At 42.4% G+C, this 19,094-nt stretch overlaps 1 protein-coding gene across 1 annotated transcript in view; it reads right to left on the bottom strand.

Annotated features, from left to right (window-relative positions):
* Positions 1-19,094, bottom strand: part of ITGA9 (integrin subunit alpha 9) — a 209,771-nt gene that overhangs the window by 166,492 nt on the left and 24,185 nt on the right. The window contains exons 5-12 of the mRNA XM_009904757.2: positions 18,948-19,015; positions 16,131-16,260; positions 14,009-14,094; positions 11,439-11,507; positions 7,669-7,806; positions 5,466-5,571; positions 3,308-3,402; positions 239-329 (exon numbers count right to left, since the gene is read on the bottom strand). Coding sequence (XP_009903059.2) covers positions 239-329; positions 3,308-3,402; positions 5,466-5,571; positions 7,669-7,806; positions 11,439-11,507; positions 14,009-14,094; positions 16,131-16,260; positions 18,948-19,015 — 783 coding nt within the window. The remainder of the gene's footprint in view (positions 1-238; positions 330-3,307; positions 3,403-5,465; positions 5,572-7,668; positions 7,807-11,438; positions 11,508-14,008; positions 14,095-16,130; positions 16,261-18,947; positions 19,016-19,094) is intronic.

Here is a 19,094-nt window from a genome sequence, read left to right as displayed (position 1 = left end):
ATCTTCTACTTCAATATCTCAGTCCTTCCTGATGACTGCCCAAACACATGAATTAAGCAATCGGCTCAAATTCTTATTGGGAGCTTCAAGTAACAGACGAGAAAGGCAAGAGAATGCTCCACTTCATCAGTCTCCCACAATGTTGGGAACCAGAGACCTAGAAACCACCAGCTCTGTTGTTTTCTCAGCCTGCTGCTGCATTTCCCCATCACTCTGAGTGCCAGAGCAGTGGACATACCTGGATAGCCATTGCCATCCATATCAACTCCCCCCGATATGGACTGGCCAAACATCCGCAGCATGGGGTTTATTGTTTGCCCAGACAGCTTCTGCAGGGGAAAACACATGAGGGAAATCAAGTCAGTAGCACAAAGAATCATCTAAAAAAAACCAACACCACCACACCTAAAAATCAAGCAAACAAAAAAAAAAAAAAACACCCCTTCAAGCCTGATCTTCATGGTCATTAGGGCTCTTTTCCATGGGCTGGAACTGCTGCACATCTGCAGGCTTGCACTTCACCCACGCAGCCCTGAGCAGGAAGGTTGTCAACTGCAGGAAGCCCTTCTGCTCTGGAATAGGAGGCGGCTAGCATTGACTTGGATTAAAAGCACACCTGCATGACAACCTTCAGGCAGACCCAAGCAAAATAAAGAATACATCAAACATTTCTTGGGGGAGAAGGAAATTTAACAGCACCCTAGAGATTTCCTCTTTCTTATTTTCTTTTTTAATTACCTTTGTTTCTGAAAATATGTTTTAAGCAGCATCTTAACAAAATTGATGAATAATTGAAAGAGAAAATCCTGCACAACCATGCCTTTTTTAGAAAATTTGCCACTACACTCCAAGTCAAAATGATTAATTTTTATCCCACTTGGAAATTCTGGTTTCCATCAGGTGTTACGCAGTATTTGGTGTCAGTTTGGAAGCTGTATCTTATTTCTGCCTGTCCAATACAAAGATTAATTAACCTCCAACATAGTTTCTTTTCTCTAATTACTAACACAAAAACTTTCTCTAAACATTTTGAATTGCAAATGCCTTTCTCTGAAGCAAATTAATATATCAAAATCTCATTTTCTAAGGCAGCAATCAGATGTCTCCCAGCTCCCATTCATTATGCTGGGCCACCAGTGCATGACCTGAACTCAAACCAACATCTGAAGTTACAGACAGAGTAAACCTATCCCACTAAGTGATTTTGAGGCTGCTGGTGGGGCTTCACAGCTTGCAGCATGTGACCAGTTTTTCCAGGGCCTTCCATAAAAGGACATAGTACTGGACAAAAGGTCAGGCAGGAAATTCATGGGGCAAAAAAAAAAAGAAAAGAAAAAAAGTAGAGACAAGTTGAGGGGAAGAAAGGGATCCTGCAGTCCTGACAGCCAGTTTAAAGTGCTCTGACGTGTGCAGATCTACTCGTGGGCAGATAAGATTAAGACAGCTGGAAGCAACTTCCTCCCCACATTACCCTTGCATCACATTTTTTTGGGAGGTTCCAGTTAGGGTGATAAATCCTGCCTGCAGACATCCCAGTGGACATCTGCATGCTATTACAGCCTAGAAGGCAGAGGTGTAATGCTGCTCAGCTTTTAAGTGCTATGAATGAAAACAGCAGGCCACAAAGCCAATTAAGCTACTTCTCCTCATAGCCATCACTAAAACTGCTGAGGGAAATGCGAGAGAACAACATTGACCAGCAATTTAAATGAAGGGGGAGGGGGAAAGCAAACAAAATGGAAAGGGTGAAAACATATACTGTGCAGCCCCCCTCTCCACCTCCCTCAGCTTATTTAAAAAAGGAAATCCAGGGCATTAAGATAGCTCAGGAGTATAGTAATAAGATACAAAAAGTCTTTCACCTCTGGGTTCAAACCCAGGGCAGATAGGTAAAGAGCTGAAGTTGTTACACATCTTTTTTGCATGCCTGTGGAAGGTGAAGTAGTGGTGGGTCTTGTGTCCTGCAGCAAGCACTGGGAAATGGCACAGAGACACAGCCTCTAAGCAGCTCCCCCTCAGTTGCCTCTGGACATGGGACAATGATAGGGATTGTGCCGCGTTAACAATCACAGTACCCTGCCACCCTCTCGAGATGGTCTTTGTCCCATTGATCAAGCAGAGAGGCATTCGTCATGTGTGCTGGCCTTGCTCTGATGGAGAGGGAGAGACTGCAAGCAGGGTGTTTTGCTTCCCACCCTGCTGACTTGGCCTCTTTCAAAAATGTAAAACTTTCCCATGAATGACCAAAAGAACCCAACAATCCGATCCTTTCCAGCAAGAGCTGGAAAGCTCCAGGCTTTTCAACAACCAGAAAAGAATCTCCTAATGAAGTGGCTTTCAGCAAGAAACTGGTAGAATCCTCCACATACCACACATTATTGCCTTTTAGAAGTCTCAGGAGTCATTGAACTTCTTTTTTTTCTAAAAAGCAGCACATGGCATATACAAGGCAAAAAGAAGACAGACTGAACTTCTATGGTCTGTTAGAAGAGTCTCCAATATAACCACTAAGCTCTTTAATTCTGCTTAAACTGATTTACTGTGAAGGATCCCACCCAGTAACAAAACAAAACAACCAGAACTTCAAACACACAAAGGGAGGCAAGATTCAGGCTCTGAAAAAAAGAAATGTGCTAGACATAAACTAGGGGACACGTGTTGGACAGCACAAGCACAAATTCATCTCCTCTACTGCCTGGCTGCAGCAGCTAAATTGCCCTGTGTGTGATGTCTACACAGGGTCTATAGCATATCCCAGCTGAGGTTTTACTTCAGAATAACAGGGAAACAGCACCCAAGAACAGTTGTGTGATGTATTGTCAGATCACAAGGACATGGCCAACAAGAGGGGCAAAGACGTTTCTATGGAGCACAAACGAAAACCTAATACCTTTTCCTTCTCACTAAGCTTGCTTTTGCAAGAAAAAAAATACAACCTCGTGACTTCCTACTGGCCTCTCCATCATTTGTATGCTCAACCTGTCTGGGCTCTTCACTTCTCCTCTCCAGCACTACTATCTCCAAAATCTGACAATCAAATCCCAAGAGGTTTTTTTGCTTCAAGAAAGAAGCTACAGCTGACAACTGTAACAAAAGATAGTGCAAAATATCCCCTGACTAAGATAATTTTACCCTCACAGCACAGAAACTAATAAACTTTGGGAGAAGCCAGCTTCAAATCAGGGTTGAGAAAAGCATGTAAGGCTATGATGAGGCTACCCATAAAGAGATCCCTCAGTATGATTTCCTTTTCCAGGCCCTGTGAAACTGACTTCAAATAGGTATCTTGAATGATAGTATCACATACCATAGAGTACCGAGGTACGATACCATTGGTGTCCCCGTGGTAAATGTACACTGCTCCTATGTAGTTATCTTCCTTAGGTGCTCCAATGGCAACATCTGTAAAACAGCACAGATTATAAACTTCACAATCCATTCCATTAGTGCAACTTTTCCCCAATTTTAGAAGCCAGCTACTCATAGGAAAATAGCTCCCCATGATGATGATGATCAGCAGCTCACAGGAACCTGGCTGGAAGGAACTTGTTTGATTTACTGAAGAGCACAGGTTAACATAAACATCCAAAAGTACACAAATGTATATGAATTTGTACACACATGCAGCTATGTTATGCCTTATTAGAAACATGCTTGTTATGAAAATGAGTGTTTCTTAATCAGCAACTGTGCTCAAGAAGTTAATTTAGAATCCTTCCATATCAAACTCTCCAGTGCAGGGAAACCATCAGCTTTGTGGATCAACACAGCATTGCCAACACATTTGTTGTAGTGCTACATCCAGCTTGCTGGAAAACCCAAGGTCCCTGTTGAGGCTGGGTATATTAAAAGGATAGGCAGGAATTTAAAAGAAGGGGGGCTGCTGAGAATTCACTTGCAAATTACATTTGCTTCAATTTAACTGCTGCAAGCACTGCAGAAGCAGTGATCCCACTTCCCACTCTCCTCTCCTAGCTAGATCTACTGAGAACACAGCTGCTACAATCAAACTCTTCCCAATGGCTTCAAACTCACAGACTGATATAACTTACCGCAGTCTCTCCACCACCAAAATTGATCCACAAGCAGCAGAAAGAATGTACAAATACATGCCCAAGTGCAAAAGAAGGGCACCCACCCACCATTTGAGAGAGCAACTTGCAATGTGGTTGAGTTAGGCTTGATGGAATACTGTGCCCTGAATGGCCTGGAAGAAAGATCCAGGCACACAATGAGTAAGGTGTTTGGAAATCCTTAGTTTGCGCTGCCAGAAATCAGGGTAGAAAAGGTGTCCTCATCAATGCTTCAGTCTCACCTATTTCTGTCACAGCATGGGCCCTCACAGTGAAAGGAGCCAGGGTAGAATAGAACAGAGGAAAGAAATCATTCATAGAGGAAATGCTATCAAGCATGAGAAGCTACTTCTTAATTAGACTTCATGATTCAGCCTGCAGTGTGCCCAGGCAGCCAGGAGGGCCAACAGCATCCTGGAACAGTATGGCCAGCAGGAGCAGGGAGGTCATTCTCCCCTTGTGTACACTGCACTGGTTAGGCTGCACCTCGAGTACTGTGTCCAGTTCTGGGTCCCTCAGTTTAGGAAGAATGTTGACTTGCTGGAACGAGTCCAGAGAAGAGCAACAAAGTTGGTGAGGGGTTTGGAACACAAGCCCTATGAGGAGAGACTGAGGGAGCTGGGGTTGCTTAGCCTGGAGAGGAGGGTGTCAGGGGTGACCTTATTGCTCTCTACAGCTACCTTATGGGAGGTTGTAGACAGGTGGAGGTTGGTCATTTCTCCCAGGCAACCAGCACCAGAACAAGAGGACAGTCTGAGGCTGCACCAGGGGAGGTTTAGGCTGGAGGTTAGGAGGAAGTTCTACACAGAGAAAGTGATTGCCCATTGGAATGGGCTGCCCGAGGAGGTGGTGGAGTCGCCATCACTGGAGGTGCTTAGGAGGAGACTTGATAGGGTGCTTGGTTGCATGGTTTAGTTGATTAGTTGGTGTTGGATGATAGGTTGGACACAATTATCTTGAAAGTCTCTTCCAACCTTGTTTATTCTATTCTATTCTATAAAAAAATACAATATGCCAACAAAAATGGAAAGGCTTGAAGACATAAGGAAACAGGAAAGAATAAAGGAGTCAGACACAGGTTTCTGTCTTGTTTGGGGCTTTAGTATACAGATTGTTTTATAAACTGTAGCAAGGAAAGGAAAGTAGAGTTAATAAGATTGGGGTGCAAGTTGCATGGACGTGGACCAAGCCTACAAAATGGACAAGCAGCCACAAAAGGCTTTAGCAGACAAATCCTATGTGGGCCCATGTATCCTTTGTGTGGGCCCAGGTGCTGCTTCAATCCGGAAGAGCAATAGATGCCATGTGGCACCGAGCCATGCAAGGAGACCAGCAATGCTGCCTGCCCCACTGGTATTCACAGGGAATGGCCCGGGAGGAGATCGCACCAACCTGGGAAGCCATCATCATCAATGTCGCCAAGGGCAGCCATGCTCTCACCAAAGTGTGCGTTATAGGCACCATCACCATCCAGGATGAGCTGCTCTTCCAGCACTCCCTAGCAAGCACGAAATAAAACAGGGTCAGGGAAATGATGCAAGCCCTGGAAGAGCTGCCCCTGCACTGCAGGAAGCGCCTGGGGCAGGGCTGCAGTCTGACTCTTGCCCTGGTCACCAAGAGTCTTTTTTATTTTATCATCTTCTTTCTTTTAGTTTTAAGCAGGGGGGGGGAAAAAAAAAAAAAAAAGAGTTTGTAAGTGATAGAACTAAACTGTTACATTCACTAAATGATAACTCAGTGATGTAACTCAATTTAGTCACAGAACTTGGTGAGCTCATGAAGGTTTCCAGATGCCTGAAATGTAACAGCCCAGAGCTTGCTCCACTGGCAGATTACGTCCAAGGAGTGACATCCTCAGTCCAGACTTATTCAGCTAAACCCCAGAGAGTTAAGGAGAAATTTCCCCAAAGCAAAGAACATTTAAGCAATTGGCTTTGAAAACTTTTAAAGTATTGGGACAGAAGGGTTAAAGCAAAGTCCCCAAAAAGCCTTCTAAAATGAAGAACACGGAAAGGGACTTAATACAATAAAGAGACAAAGTTCTGAATAAAGTAGCTTTGTATTCATAGGTCATGAGAAGCCTTATATGGATCTGGTATTTTTTTTCCCACCTACTTTCTGGTCAGATACATAAGCTTTAGCTTCTTGCAGTCTTTCCTCAGGGGGAAAGAAATATTTCCACAAGGAAACAAAATTTTGTTATGCAATCCAACTCCATACCCACCTCAAGGGTTGTTTTGTTTTGCTTTTACCTCCTTTGTGAATGAGAGTAAACTGCTCTCTGGAACATGTAATAAAATCTTTTTCTTGGCTGCAGGAAGTTGCTGACTTTAAGAAAATCCCACATAATGAAATTGAAACACAACAGAGAAGAGACAGGCAGGCCTGTATGTGTGACTCATTTCTTTGCAGCCCTCAAAGGAAAGGGCAAAATAAGTGTGTTAAGCGCAGCATCACTATGCATGCTTGTATTAGAACGCAGTCTTCTGTGTTCACTGCAATGAACTTTCAAGCAATGGTACTTGCAGAATCAAATAGTTTAAAATGTTCAAACAACAAAATAAAAGGCATGATCCTGCAAGCCATTGCTCCTGCAAGTAATTCTTGGTGAAGGAGTACTAGAAATTCCTACTAGCTTCCTGACTGCCTTAGAAAAGACTAAAAAATAGCTCATGCATGCTCTCACAGTGAGCAGGAAATGTTGGCTATTATCTGCTTTGCACTCCAGATCTTAACCTGAGGACCCAGCAGCAACACTGCAATATAAGAAATGGGAAAGCCTGTGGATCAAACTGAAAGAAAGTAAAGGTCATTTAAAAGAGAAGCAATAGTAGAAAATAAAATCAGACCAAAAGCAATTCTGAAGTCTACAGGACTTGTGCGAGTATGCATCTAGTATAAACATTAAAGCTCACAAAATATTGCTGAAACAAATCAATTTCCTTGTAGTCAATAACAATTCCTACTTTGAGACAGGAGGTTTGGGACATGAATATTAAATATTTAATAAGATGTAAGCAATCATTGTTTTTCCATAAATAAAACATGAGTGATATGATTTTGCCAATGCAAGAATGTTCAGAGTTTTCTAAGACTGCTATCTGGTCATGTGAAAACCAGTAGTAACTGCTAATAAGAACTTCCCCTAGTCTATATATGGAGCATACTGCACACAAATTCAATCTCTGGTTTCTCTTTATAAGGTCTCCTAAACACAACACATTTGTGCTCTGATTTGTAGGTCCTACTGACCACCCAAAACACAAAGGAAACTCAGTCAAAGCTGCTGACTCCTACTTGGTTTTGGCATCAAATCCACATAAAGCCACAAATACCAACATAAAACCAGAAAATTTCTGAGACCTCCTTGAAAGAGTCGCAGCTCTGTGATGCACGTGGGCTGGTGTCTGGGAAACCATGTTACCAGATGAGTTTTCCGTGACTTCTTGCTCTGCCAGAGACATCCAGAGAGAGCCCCGCTATGTGAGACATTGAGTTTCACCATGTAGTGTTGTTATAGGTTGAGGACATTAGGGTTACCCTGCACAGACCCACACCCTCATCCCTTACCAAGTCATCTCCTGTACATACTCACGTTTCCTCTGTTGATATAGACTGTTACTTGACCCTCATCTCTGATCTCAGAAAACATAGGTGCTCCGACCAGCAGGTCTGACAGCCCGTCAGAGTTCAGATCAACTGCACATAAGGAGGAGCCAAAGTAAGAGCCCATCTGTAACCAAGTCGAGTCACAACAAAGCATTCAGTATCTGCCCACGCACAAGAGGAAGTAATTCAGGCATTTGTTGGGTTTTTTTAATTTCAAATGATGATTCGCTGCTTTATCACTCACAGGCACTCCTACAGAAAAAGCTTAGGGGATAATGCTGGCAAGAATTAAGCCCTTTACTGTAACACTGCATCAGCTTGGATGTTTTATCCAAGAGGATAAAATTTATACCCTAGGACATGCATGACTGAGACATAGGTTTCCTAGACTAGCTTTCACTTGACAAATGCTTAAAAGCAGGAAAGGGTGAAATAAGCTTCCCAAAGGAAGAAATGGCTAGTGATTGTTCATGTCCAGTGCCAGGCTCCCTAAACAGGCTTGAAATTGGATACGACAGACTTTCTTATAGATTTCTTAAAGAAATAAAGACAATTTAAAAAGGCAAGGAATAGGGTATCCATGAAATGAGTCATCTCAAATTTCCTCAATTGTGGATTACCTTCCTCTGCTCTATGTATGTCAGTCACTTTCAAATAGCAGTACTGGTTGTGGACCTTGTTCACAGTCTTTCCTCCAAGGTACAGGCAGGTGAATTGACACAGAAAAAAGACTTTCAATAAAAGCTTTTCAGTTGAGACAGAAACCTAAGCCACTTCCAATTTGCAGTTATTATTGCTTTTTTAAAAAAATTAACTGCTTAAATTCAAGAAATACATTAATTTCATCACATTTTTTTGATACAAGCTAACATTAAATCTTAACAAACGCCCAACCAGCATCCAAATTAGAAATTGCAAAACACACTTAAACATGAACAGGAAACTGAAAGCAGTAATTATATTCCACTTCTCCTTAAATACCACAAGGTACCACTCTTTGAGACCAACTACAAACCATGGTCTCAAAATTAAAAGCAACTTCTAAAGAAAAAAAAAGATACCACTTACATTTGAGCTGTTTACACAGTAGGGAAAAATGAGGTTACAGAAATAATTATTTAGGTTAAAGAGGAAGAATCACGTCTCATGCTTTTACATTCCTTACTGTGGATCTTTGACCCACAGCCTTCCACTCCTGGTAGAAGCCAGAGCTACTGGGCATGCTAGACGATGAATAGCAGCAACTCTAGTCTGTGCAGTCCATAAGATTTAAAACCTGCTAAATATATAAAGTGGGGTGAATTAAGGATAGAGTTTCAGTGTGTAATTCAGATTTCTGTGTTCATGTGGGTTTAAGGTCAGACCTCAAACATCATTTGATTCCAGTTAGTTTGTAGCTTAAGTTGCTTTGTGGATTTTTTTATTTATTTGTTTTTATCCACTAAGGTTTTAAACCAAATTTCTCATGGGTAAGGAGTGAAAGTTATGAAAAATATTTCACTGTGTTCTCAGGCAGTTTTCAGGGAAAGGCTATTATTTACTCAACTGCAACATGGTACGTCTGCAGCATGGGTGAGCTCAAGGTGCTGCAAGAGCCTGAAGTTTGCACATGCAACATTGGTAACAAGGTGCTGCATTTGCTTTTCTCCTTTGTATTTGATTGCCTAGTTCTGCCTCCAGCAGTTTAAAAAAAAAAAAAAGAGTCCTGTTTTTAATGTCTGTCAAACAAGAGCAATGAACTTTCACACCACTGGGAAGGATGAAGCATTTTGTGCTGGAGAGACTCCAATGGAGAGCCAGAAGGATGACTGGGGGACTTGAGCATCTCCCCTGTGAAGGGAGACTGAGACTCAGGGCTGTTTTGTCTTGAGAACAGAAGACTGAGAGGGGAACTGATCAAAGTCTATGAATATCTGAGGGGTAGGTGTCAAGTGGAAGGGACCAAGCTCTTTTTGGTGGTATGCAGTAATAAGACAATGAACAATGGACACAAACTTGAACATAGAAGGTTTCACCTCAACATGAGGAGAAAATTCTTTATTTTGAGGGTACTGGAGCACCCTGGACCAGGCTGGTCAGAAAGGCTGCAGAGTCTCCTCAGGAGACTTTCAAAACCCTCATGGAAGTGTTCCTATGCAGACTACCATAGGTGATCTTGCTTTTGGGAGGGCATTTGGACTTGATCTCTGGAGGCTCCTTCCAACCTCCAACATTCAGTGATTCTGTGATTTCCAGAGAGTGCTCATTGCTGAGCATGTCTGGTTATGTTTCAATCACAAAACAAAGGAAAGGTAATTTAGGACAACTTTCTCTTGAAAATAAAATTCTCATTTGGATTTCAGAGAATTTGTAGAAGACAGATGTTAATGGGGAAGAAGATGATAGCCTACAAGTACCTGAAGGATGTAAATACTTGATTAGTTAAATTACATAAAAGAATGGTGCAATTAAATTCAAAAAGGAAAGGTTTTGGCTGAGACTTGGAAACTTCCTGATAGCTGTTTATTAGGCTGAGGAACAGTTCTTCAGGAGCACATCCTTAGGGACATTTAAAAGTCAGCAAGGAAAGAAATTAACAGGAAGCAATCAAACAAAGGAGATGCCCTGGATGAACTGGGAGGTCTTTTCCTCTCAAGATCTCTGCAATTCTGGTTGTGCAGAGAAAGACGAGTTTTGGAGAGGCCCTTAAATGCAAGCCACACCATCCACCTATCCACCTACACATCCTTGCAGTCTTGTACTCCAGGCATATTTTTAAAGACTGCAAGGGAAAAAATAATAACAACAAAATATGATATCATTGTCAACCTGATGATGAAGTCAAACACTGTATCCTTCTGAGGATGACAAGTCTTCCTAGAGCCAGAAGCCACTAGTAACATTTTTCTCCTGTATTTCCTTTCCTTACAGGTGAACACAGGCTACCCCAGGTAAGGGGCATTGCTTCTTTGCTGTGTTATTCTCAACCAAGACATCTTTTTTGTTGTTATCCATAGTCAGACACTGTCCACTTCGTTTCCCCTTTAACACATATCCAGTGAGCCCCCAGTGAAGAACACAAACACAACACTGCGTGGTGGGAGCTGGACCTCAGTAGTATTCAGAAAATTTGGCGAGCAAGAAGAGGGTGGCTCAACTCTAAGACACCAGTCCTAAATGCAAAATGTGGCACTGATTCCTGGTGGGAAGGGGGAAATCATCATCTCTTGAGGCAATGAAGGTGTTCCTGCATACAACACATAACTCTAGTATCTCCCCTGTCATAACAGGACACAGAATACAGAATGGGGCTTTGTGTATTAAACCAAGCTCCAGCTACCCACATAGAATCACACAGGCTGGAAGGCACCCTTGAAGGTCATCTGGTCCAACCCCTCCATATCTCCCAGTAATATTTGCTAAGAGGAAATCTCTGCATCTAGGCTCACCTGGTGGACCATATGCCACATCTAAGGTGGCACTGCTGCAGTTGTGTAAGACTAGAGAGAACCACTGGTATAATTTTCAGCAAGATCTTTACTTTCAGTTGTATGGGCACTGAGCAGGCATTGCAATCATAACTGCTGCAGGAGAAAAGACATACACTCTGTAGAATTTTCTGTAGTATAGGTTTAGCTCATCTGGGAGGATAAGAAAAAGAGAATTTGCTTGCCAGCTCATGAAGTACTGGAATGAAAATGCTGCTCTGAGATGACCCTACCATGATTTCACCTTTCTTTATCCCTTGAAAGGAAACACACATACATAAAAGCTCACCTTTTTTCCTGAAGCCTGAAAAATCTTTATTAGAGAGCCTGATCGTCTGTCTGTTCTGAAAATATAAACCTGAAAAGTTAGAAAAGAAAATAGTTAATCAATACAAAGTATGAAGCACACAATTGTAGCACCTCTGCTTTATAAGTAATATCTAAATCCTGACTATGGCCATTGCCAAGATCCAATTTCATTATGACTTTATTGCTTGGTCTTCTTTTAAAAGACAAAATGGAGTTCTCCATTTCCCTGATGAATCACAGGCCTCTTTTCATAAGAAATGTTTGAATAGTATCTTGGTGTCTACTTTTCTTTTTGGGCTTTGTTTTTTTTTAGTAGATATTAGTATATTTGAATGAGAGTTAAAAAAGCACCTAGTAAAGTAACTTTCCAGCTTTCAAATGAGCGGTATCTGGAGACTGCCTGGAAATGAGCAGGACAAAAGGCTGAGAAGGCATAGCCCTGCTCCCTTTCCCTTATCCAGCCTTCTCTTCTCAAGGGCACGTGCCTGCACGTACTGCGCTGCAGGCTTCATGATGCTTCAGCAGAGGTCAGAGCAGAAATCTCAGCCAGACCACCCAAGACATTTGCACTGTTTCTATCTGAAACAATCCATAAATCAGAACAGTATTCAAACATAGTCCATTTATTGCTCATTTCCACAAGAGAAACAGTTTAACCAGGAGCTCTCAGGGATGAAAGTATGGATACTAGTTAAATAACAGATCTTGTACCAACACTTAGGGCCTAAACTGTGTGGCTTGTAGAAAAGAACTCCCTTTGGCAGAAAGGCTGGCTCAGGCAGCTTGGAGAATCCTCCAGTATTTGTCAGGCTACCTCCTAGCAGGTTCTTATGCAGTTTGCAGGACAGAAGATCCCTTACTTCTAGGGATATGTACCCGAGCCAAGCACTCAATATATTCTACTATGTGGTGAGTTATTAATAGGGGATGAGACAGAGTTCAAAGCTGTTCTCAGCTGAGAACACAACACAGATTTACTGCGGACACATGCTCTAGATATAAAGGAGTCACTAGACTTTGCAATGGCATGTCTAGCTGTAAGAGCAGGTTGACAAGGGTCAAAACTTCAAACCCAGCCATAATTAATGACACTCTTGGTAACTTTGGAGAAATGACTCAGTCTCATTAAGTAAATGGCTTTACCATTAGTGCAAAGGATGTGACAGTGGTAATCACTTTCTATCAGGGAAGTGGAAAAGTGTGGAAAGCTCAACAGGACTGTTCAGCACCTCTTATCACCCCTTTGCCATGCGTTCCTGTTGCCCACAGCCCATGAGAAGGGAGAATAACAGGAGCTTCTGAAAAAAGAACAGCAGTCTTTAAACTACAGGTGCAGCTGCTTTCTTGTGGTTCTCATGTTGGCAAATGTACAGAAGCTGAATCTGTTCCACTGAATAAACATGTTGGAAGTAAGGGACATTGGAGAAGCCAGGTTACAGAGCAACTGGAATAAGGAAACTATGCTTCTCCCACTCATGTCTTCTCAGTAGCAACTGCACTGCTACTCTATCCCATATGTCATAGTCATGCCAGATCAGGTATAGGTACCAAGTTCATTCTCTATTCTTGTTCCATTTTCCCTACTTACATTGCTATGCCCTAAGTCACAGGTACTGCCAAAGGAAAAAAAAATAATAAAATCTGCTTAAACCAAGGGATTATGTTCCTGGTAGTGGAGACTTACTCCTCATTGGTATGACTGAGCTACAACTCATATTTCTATAGAGCAGGAGAGCCAGAGGGATTGAAAACAGAAGGATGCTGCCTGACATCTGCTCAAGCACAGAGCGGCAGCAGGTCCTGAAAGGATTTGATTTTGAAGAATGAGGGGCAAAAGCAGATCCTTTACATCCTTTCTCTTCCTTTCCCCACTCCCACTTCTTTCCCTTTGGTTCAGAAGTGTTTAAGGGTTACAGGGCTCAACCTCTTCTACCGATAGCAGCCAAGTACTCGGCAGAGGAACACCAAGTACACCCGATCCACCAGCCATTTCCAACTAGCCATACACTTGCTTACATCTTTAGGACAATGAACATATGTATGCCTACAGGAAAACCCTTATTCTTTTCCTTTCCAAGAGGCTATCACCAAGATTTCTAAGTGCAGCTGGCAGAAACCCAGATTCTAATCCACTAAACATCTATGTAGCCTGAAGTTTTAAGAGGGACAGCAAATTATCTAGTAAATGGCTTTTCATGATACCATGAAGTAAATACTGAAACAGTTGAACAGACAAACTCTTTTTCATCTTCAGGCAAGGTTTAAGCAATAACAAACAACAGCAGCACTGTGAAAGAAGTGCTGCTTGTGTCTCACTGAAATAAGTATTGTAAGGATTGGGTAGGAAAGAAAGGGAAGAAAGGGCTGAGGGACAGGTTCAGAAAATTTGATGGCTTTGTCAAACTACCTCACCTCTCCCCTGCTCAGTGCTCCAAAATTACCCTGTAGGCAAAAATCTCTTGACTTCTCAGACACTGGAGGTGGCAACTGCATCATCATTAATTTTTTTGCCCCCTTGATCTGATCACATTATTTGGCTAAAAGCCTCACCTTTCCAATGCCTCCATCCTGGGGAGCTCCTCCTACTACGTCCGTGGTAGTTGGCTGAGAGAAATGACCTGCTGTCACTGCATACCCTGCAAGGGAGATGGAGAGAGGAAACAACAAAATAAATAAATAATCATGAAAGGGAAGAGCCTGAGAAACAGGTCAGCCATCTGGATCACGCTCATCAAGCTTCACTGCTCCTCCTGAGCTGCACACAGTGTTCAACAACCATTCCACTCAGGATGCACCAATCTTCCACTCTGAAGCTCACAGTGGTGGAAGGTGACAGCAAACACTTCAGTACTCTTCCAAAATCTGAGAGAGGAAAAGTGTGTGTGGAGATGGGCAAGGGACACATGAACCAGGTACTGGGAGCAGTTGAATAATTGTGAGTCCAGAAAGGGGCATGGTAAAACAGAAAGGGGCACACACAAACAGACCAAAGAGACTGCACTGCTCCAGAGAAAGTATCAGTGACAAGTGACTAGACAGAAGTGTCCTCCTTCAGCTAAAATTCCTGCCCAGGAAGGCTTGGAAAATTACATGCCTTTTGGGAGAACTGGAGTGGGGAGAGCAGAGGACAGTAGGCAAAGAGGTCAAATAAATTAATGGCTTAAAAAGATTGTTGTTTAGGCAAGAAGAAAAATGGAAGCCTAGATCAAAGAAAGAAGGAGTGTACTTGAAAGAAGGAGATCAAAGATTCGGTCTTATTTGGCATATTAAAATGACATATAATAACTAAAGAAGAGTAAAGTGCTTTCCTTCTAAGGCTGTCTTGTATTGGCCTCACTCTTCTGTAAATTATGAGGCTCTTGTCTACATGGTAAACACTGTAATTTAGGCCCATTAGTGGCAAAACCCATTTATGTCCTTCAATATGTGTGTATATACACTCCTCATTTACCCATCACCAAGCAGGATCTTCCAAGTGGCATTTTTTTTTTTTAAAGACTGAAGGTAAAGGGGGGAAAGAGAGGTCAGTGTGAATCTTTAGTCAAATGATATCAAACTACTGACTGTTGGAAATGCCTTCTAGGTTTCAGCAGTCTTAGACACTGGGTATTTAGGGGGAAGGCTCTAAATTAAATTTGGGGGACATTAGCTGACTTTGGAGCAAGTAAAACCAATTGAACTAAATATGTACACAAAACTACAGCAAATCCTTTCACAACTTGTTGCAAATAACTCACTTAAAAGGTGCAATTTTTACCAAAGTGAATTTGTATCTACAATATACATTCTGTAATTCTGTGCTGTATCCATTTTAAAGACAGGTGTAAACAGACAAAACCTAACCAGTGACAAACAATTTCTCTGCCACAGAGCAAAAGCGGAAATGTAGGAGTCCTACTACCATCCAACCTGCTTTTTCAGTTGAAATGTATTTTCTATATTAGGAAAAAAAATATACTTTAGCAAAGTATTTTTTAAAAGAAGCAAAGAAAAATGGAACATTCTGGAGGCTGCTTTGCTCAGTTTAGGAAGGATGTTGACTTGCTGGAAGGTGTCCAGAGAAGGGCAACAAAGTTGGTGAGGGGTTTGGAACACAAGCCCTATGAGGAGAGGCTGAGGGAGCTGGGGCTGCTTAGCCTTGAGAAGAGGAGACTCAGGGGAGACCTTATTGCTCTCTACAGCTACTTGAAGGGAAGTTGTGGACAGGCGGAGATTGGTCTCTTCTCCCAGGCAACCAGCACCAGAACAAGAGGACACAGTCTCAAGCTGCAACAGGGGAGGTTTAGGCTGCAGGTTAGGAAAAAATTCTACAGAGAGAGAGTGATTGTCCATTGGAATGGGCTGCCCAGGGAGGTGGTGGAGTCACCATCATTAGAGGTATTTAGGAGGAGACTTGATAGGGTGCTTGGTTGCATGGTTTAGTTGATTAGGTGGGTTGGATAATAGGTTGGATGTGGTGATCTTGAAGGTCTCGTCCAACCTGGTTTATTCTATTTATTTCCAGGTAAATAACCTTTTAATTCAGATGTACTTTCTTTCAAGTTTTTCATAAAAATATTGTATACCACCCAAAAAAAAAAAATATTATTAATATCAACTTTATATCATCAACACCATGAAATACGCTGTTGGACTGATCCGTTCACACAGGGAACCCCAGAGACTTGCTTACCAAGGTATGTGTACCGCCTGGCTATGACAGCATCATCATTCAGTTTGTAATAGGTGTTGTCAGTGAGATTCAGTACTTTGACAGTTCCTGTCCAATAATAGGATCCTGGTGCCCCCATGATGACCAGCTCCTACAGCAGAAAAACAGAAAGGTGTTGGGGAAATGATGGGTTAACAACATAAATCAAAATCAATACTGGACATCAATTCACAATATACACAGTAATGGGGAAGGGACAGGGCATTAACTCAAACCACCAGTTATAAGCCTGTCTATAATGGGCTCCATGTAGAGAGTATTAGGTTGGAAAAAAATTTTCACCTGAAAGGTTGTCAGACCCTGGAACAAGGAACACTTCCCTGCCCAGGGAAGTGGTTGAATCTCCATCCCTGGAGGTATTTAAATACCTCTTTTTATACATCTTAAAATATGTCTTTTAAAAGACGTGCAGACATGATGTTTAGGACATGGTTTAGCAGACTTGGTAGTGTTAGGTTAATGAGTGGGCTTTGCCAGCCTAAATGATTCTATGACTCTATCCTTATTCCCAGCCATGGAGTTCATTGCATAAACATTAGGGGCACATGGTCTCCCTTTTCACAGCCCACTTCTGCTCAACTGTTTTGATGCTTCAATAGAAGACCTTCCTCAGCCTTATTAACTATCAAATTTATCCCTGATAGTAGTCCACACCAAAATTTCTCTCCACAGGCTGCCTGTCTCAAGCATCCTTCAAAAGACCTGAAGACCTTCATCAACAGACAGAAACACCTCAAACCACACAGACCCACCCCTCAGCTACAGACCATGCCCTGATTCTGGCTGACATGCTACACCAATCATGAGGGATGCAGCACAAAGGATTTTGATTTTACTACTCTGAAGAGCTGCCTTGCACTCAGCAAGCAGGGGGTGTATGATGTCATGGTTGGAACATTTTGGCTTGCCCTCTGCTCAGATATGCTCTGCTTTTTGAGAGACAATCTGGCTGTATTTCATTACAGACACCCAGCATGATTCAGGATTTTAAGAGACTAGAAATCAAGGAAAGTTTGATCCAGCATCCAAAAGTAGACATCCACAGATAATGCTTCTGACTCAAAATCCAAGGTACATTCCCATGCAAGACAGATTGAGAAAACATTGCCCCAGAGCACCAATCATCCTTACAGGGAAACCTTCCTCCTGGATGTGGATTTTAGACACCTCCAACAAGTGACCAAAATACAATAGGGAAGCATTAAGCCTACATAAGCTCTCCATCCCTGGAGGAGACATGAAGACAGCTGCTTTTCCTCACATCTCCATTCAATGGGTGGACTCCACCCCTGTGGGAAAATGCTCCCATAACCAGGATCCCTTTGGGTGACCAGCTCCAGTCAGGAAGAGATATTAAACAAGGGATTTTCCTAATAAGACCAGGGGGAAAGGACTGCAAGAGCAGGATGTGCTTGGCAACAGCCTTTTTTCTTGGGAGGGGCCATGCCCTTGAGGTCAAGGGATCACTTACCGGCAGGAACGACTACCATCAGCAGCACTGAATATATGGTAGGAACTTGTCTGTTTGACCCAAAAAAGCCATTTATCTGCATTTCCTGCTCAGTGAGCTGCCATCGGGCTGAAGCAATGAAAGTTCAAAGATATCTTTTGAACTAGGGTAGCAAAGGAGGATTTAAAGCATGGGAACAGAAACAGGCTGGAGAAAGCAGACAAGCCAGGAAACAGCTGCTGCTGGCTGAACATCCAGTTATCAGATAATGCCACTGTGGCAACATTGCCTGCCATCCCAGTTTACTCAGAAATCACCTTCTGCCATTTCAGAGAGCACATCTTTATTCTGCTTATATCAGCCTGGTAAATAAACTCTGCAGACCAGTACATGTGTAATTAGGAATGAGCACATACATGACATGATAATAACAAGGAGCTTAAGGCTGAAATATCTTTTTCCCCCCTTAAAAACAAAATACACAAAAAGCCTAAAGACAAACAAAACCAACAAACTAAAACCAATCAACTCCGAAACATTACAAGGAACCATCAATACACACATAAGGAAACACATTAACCCTTGACAAAACTGAAATATAGCTGACAGACTTTGTCCAAGAAAGAATAAGGTCTGGTTATCAGAACAGCTCTGGAGCACATATTTTACCATGCTAATGGGCTGCCCAGGGAGGTGGTGGAGTCACCGTCCCTGGAGGTGTTCAAGATGGGACTGGACGTGGCACTTGGTGCTGTGGTTTAGTAGTCTGTCTGTGGTGACAGGTTGGACTTGATGATCTTTGATGTCCTTTCCAACCTTACTGATTCTATTATTCTATTCTATCTTTTTATCCCTCTTTTTGCAGTAACTAACTGAATCAGAACTGACGGATGAAGTGTTTATCATATGTATGTACACATATGTACATATGCATATATATTCACATATATATACACCTATATGTACGCACACACATAAATAAAGCCTTGCAGGGAAGACTGTTTGACGTCATCACTTAAAGAGTTAATGTTAGACACAGAAATATCTCTAAGCAATTTTTGGAATGTACACAATTAAAGTATTCCCTACGGATGCTTCCCAGAATCATTTCATTCGTTCTTGTCCACAGACCTCGAAAGACACATACACCTACTTCAAACCACTGGGCAGGCGTTGTGCAAGATGTAGGCGCCTGGGAGGCTGGACAGCACAGGAGGGTGTTTACTAGCAGGAAAGGACCACTTAGTCCTCAGCACTCCTCTCCTGGGGCATGTGGCAGGATAGCTGCTCATCAGCCCCATCTCTTTTATATGTGCACCCTTGCTCACCTCTGTAAAGAAGCCTGCGATCCCTGCCTGGCACGAGCCGTGCTCCTCCCCGTACTTCTTCTTGTACTCTGGATGAGAGAAAGGAAGAAAACAAATGGTGGTCATCCCTGGCACAACACATGCTGTCTACCATAGCCATCTGCCTTG

This window comes from Dryobates pubescens, chromosome 4 (genome assembly GCF_014839835.1).
Source record: "Dryobates pubescens isolate bDryPub1 chromosome 4, bDryPub1.pri, whole genome shotgun sequence".
Lineage (NCBI taxonomy): Eukaryota > Metazoa > Chordata > Aves > Piciformes > Picidae > Dryobates > Dryobates pubescens.
This window is presented reverse-complemented; position numbering and strand designations above follow the sequence as displayed.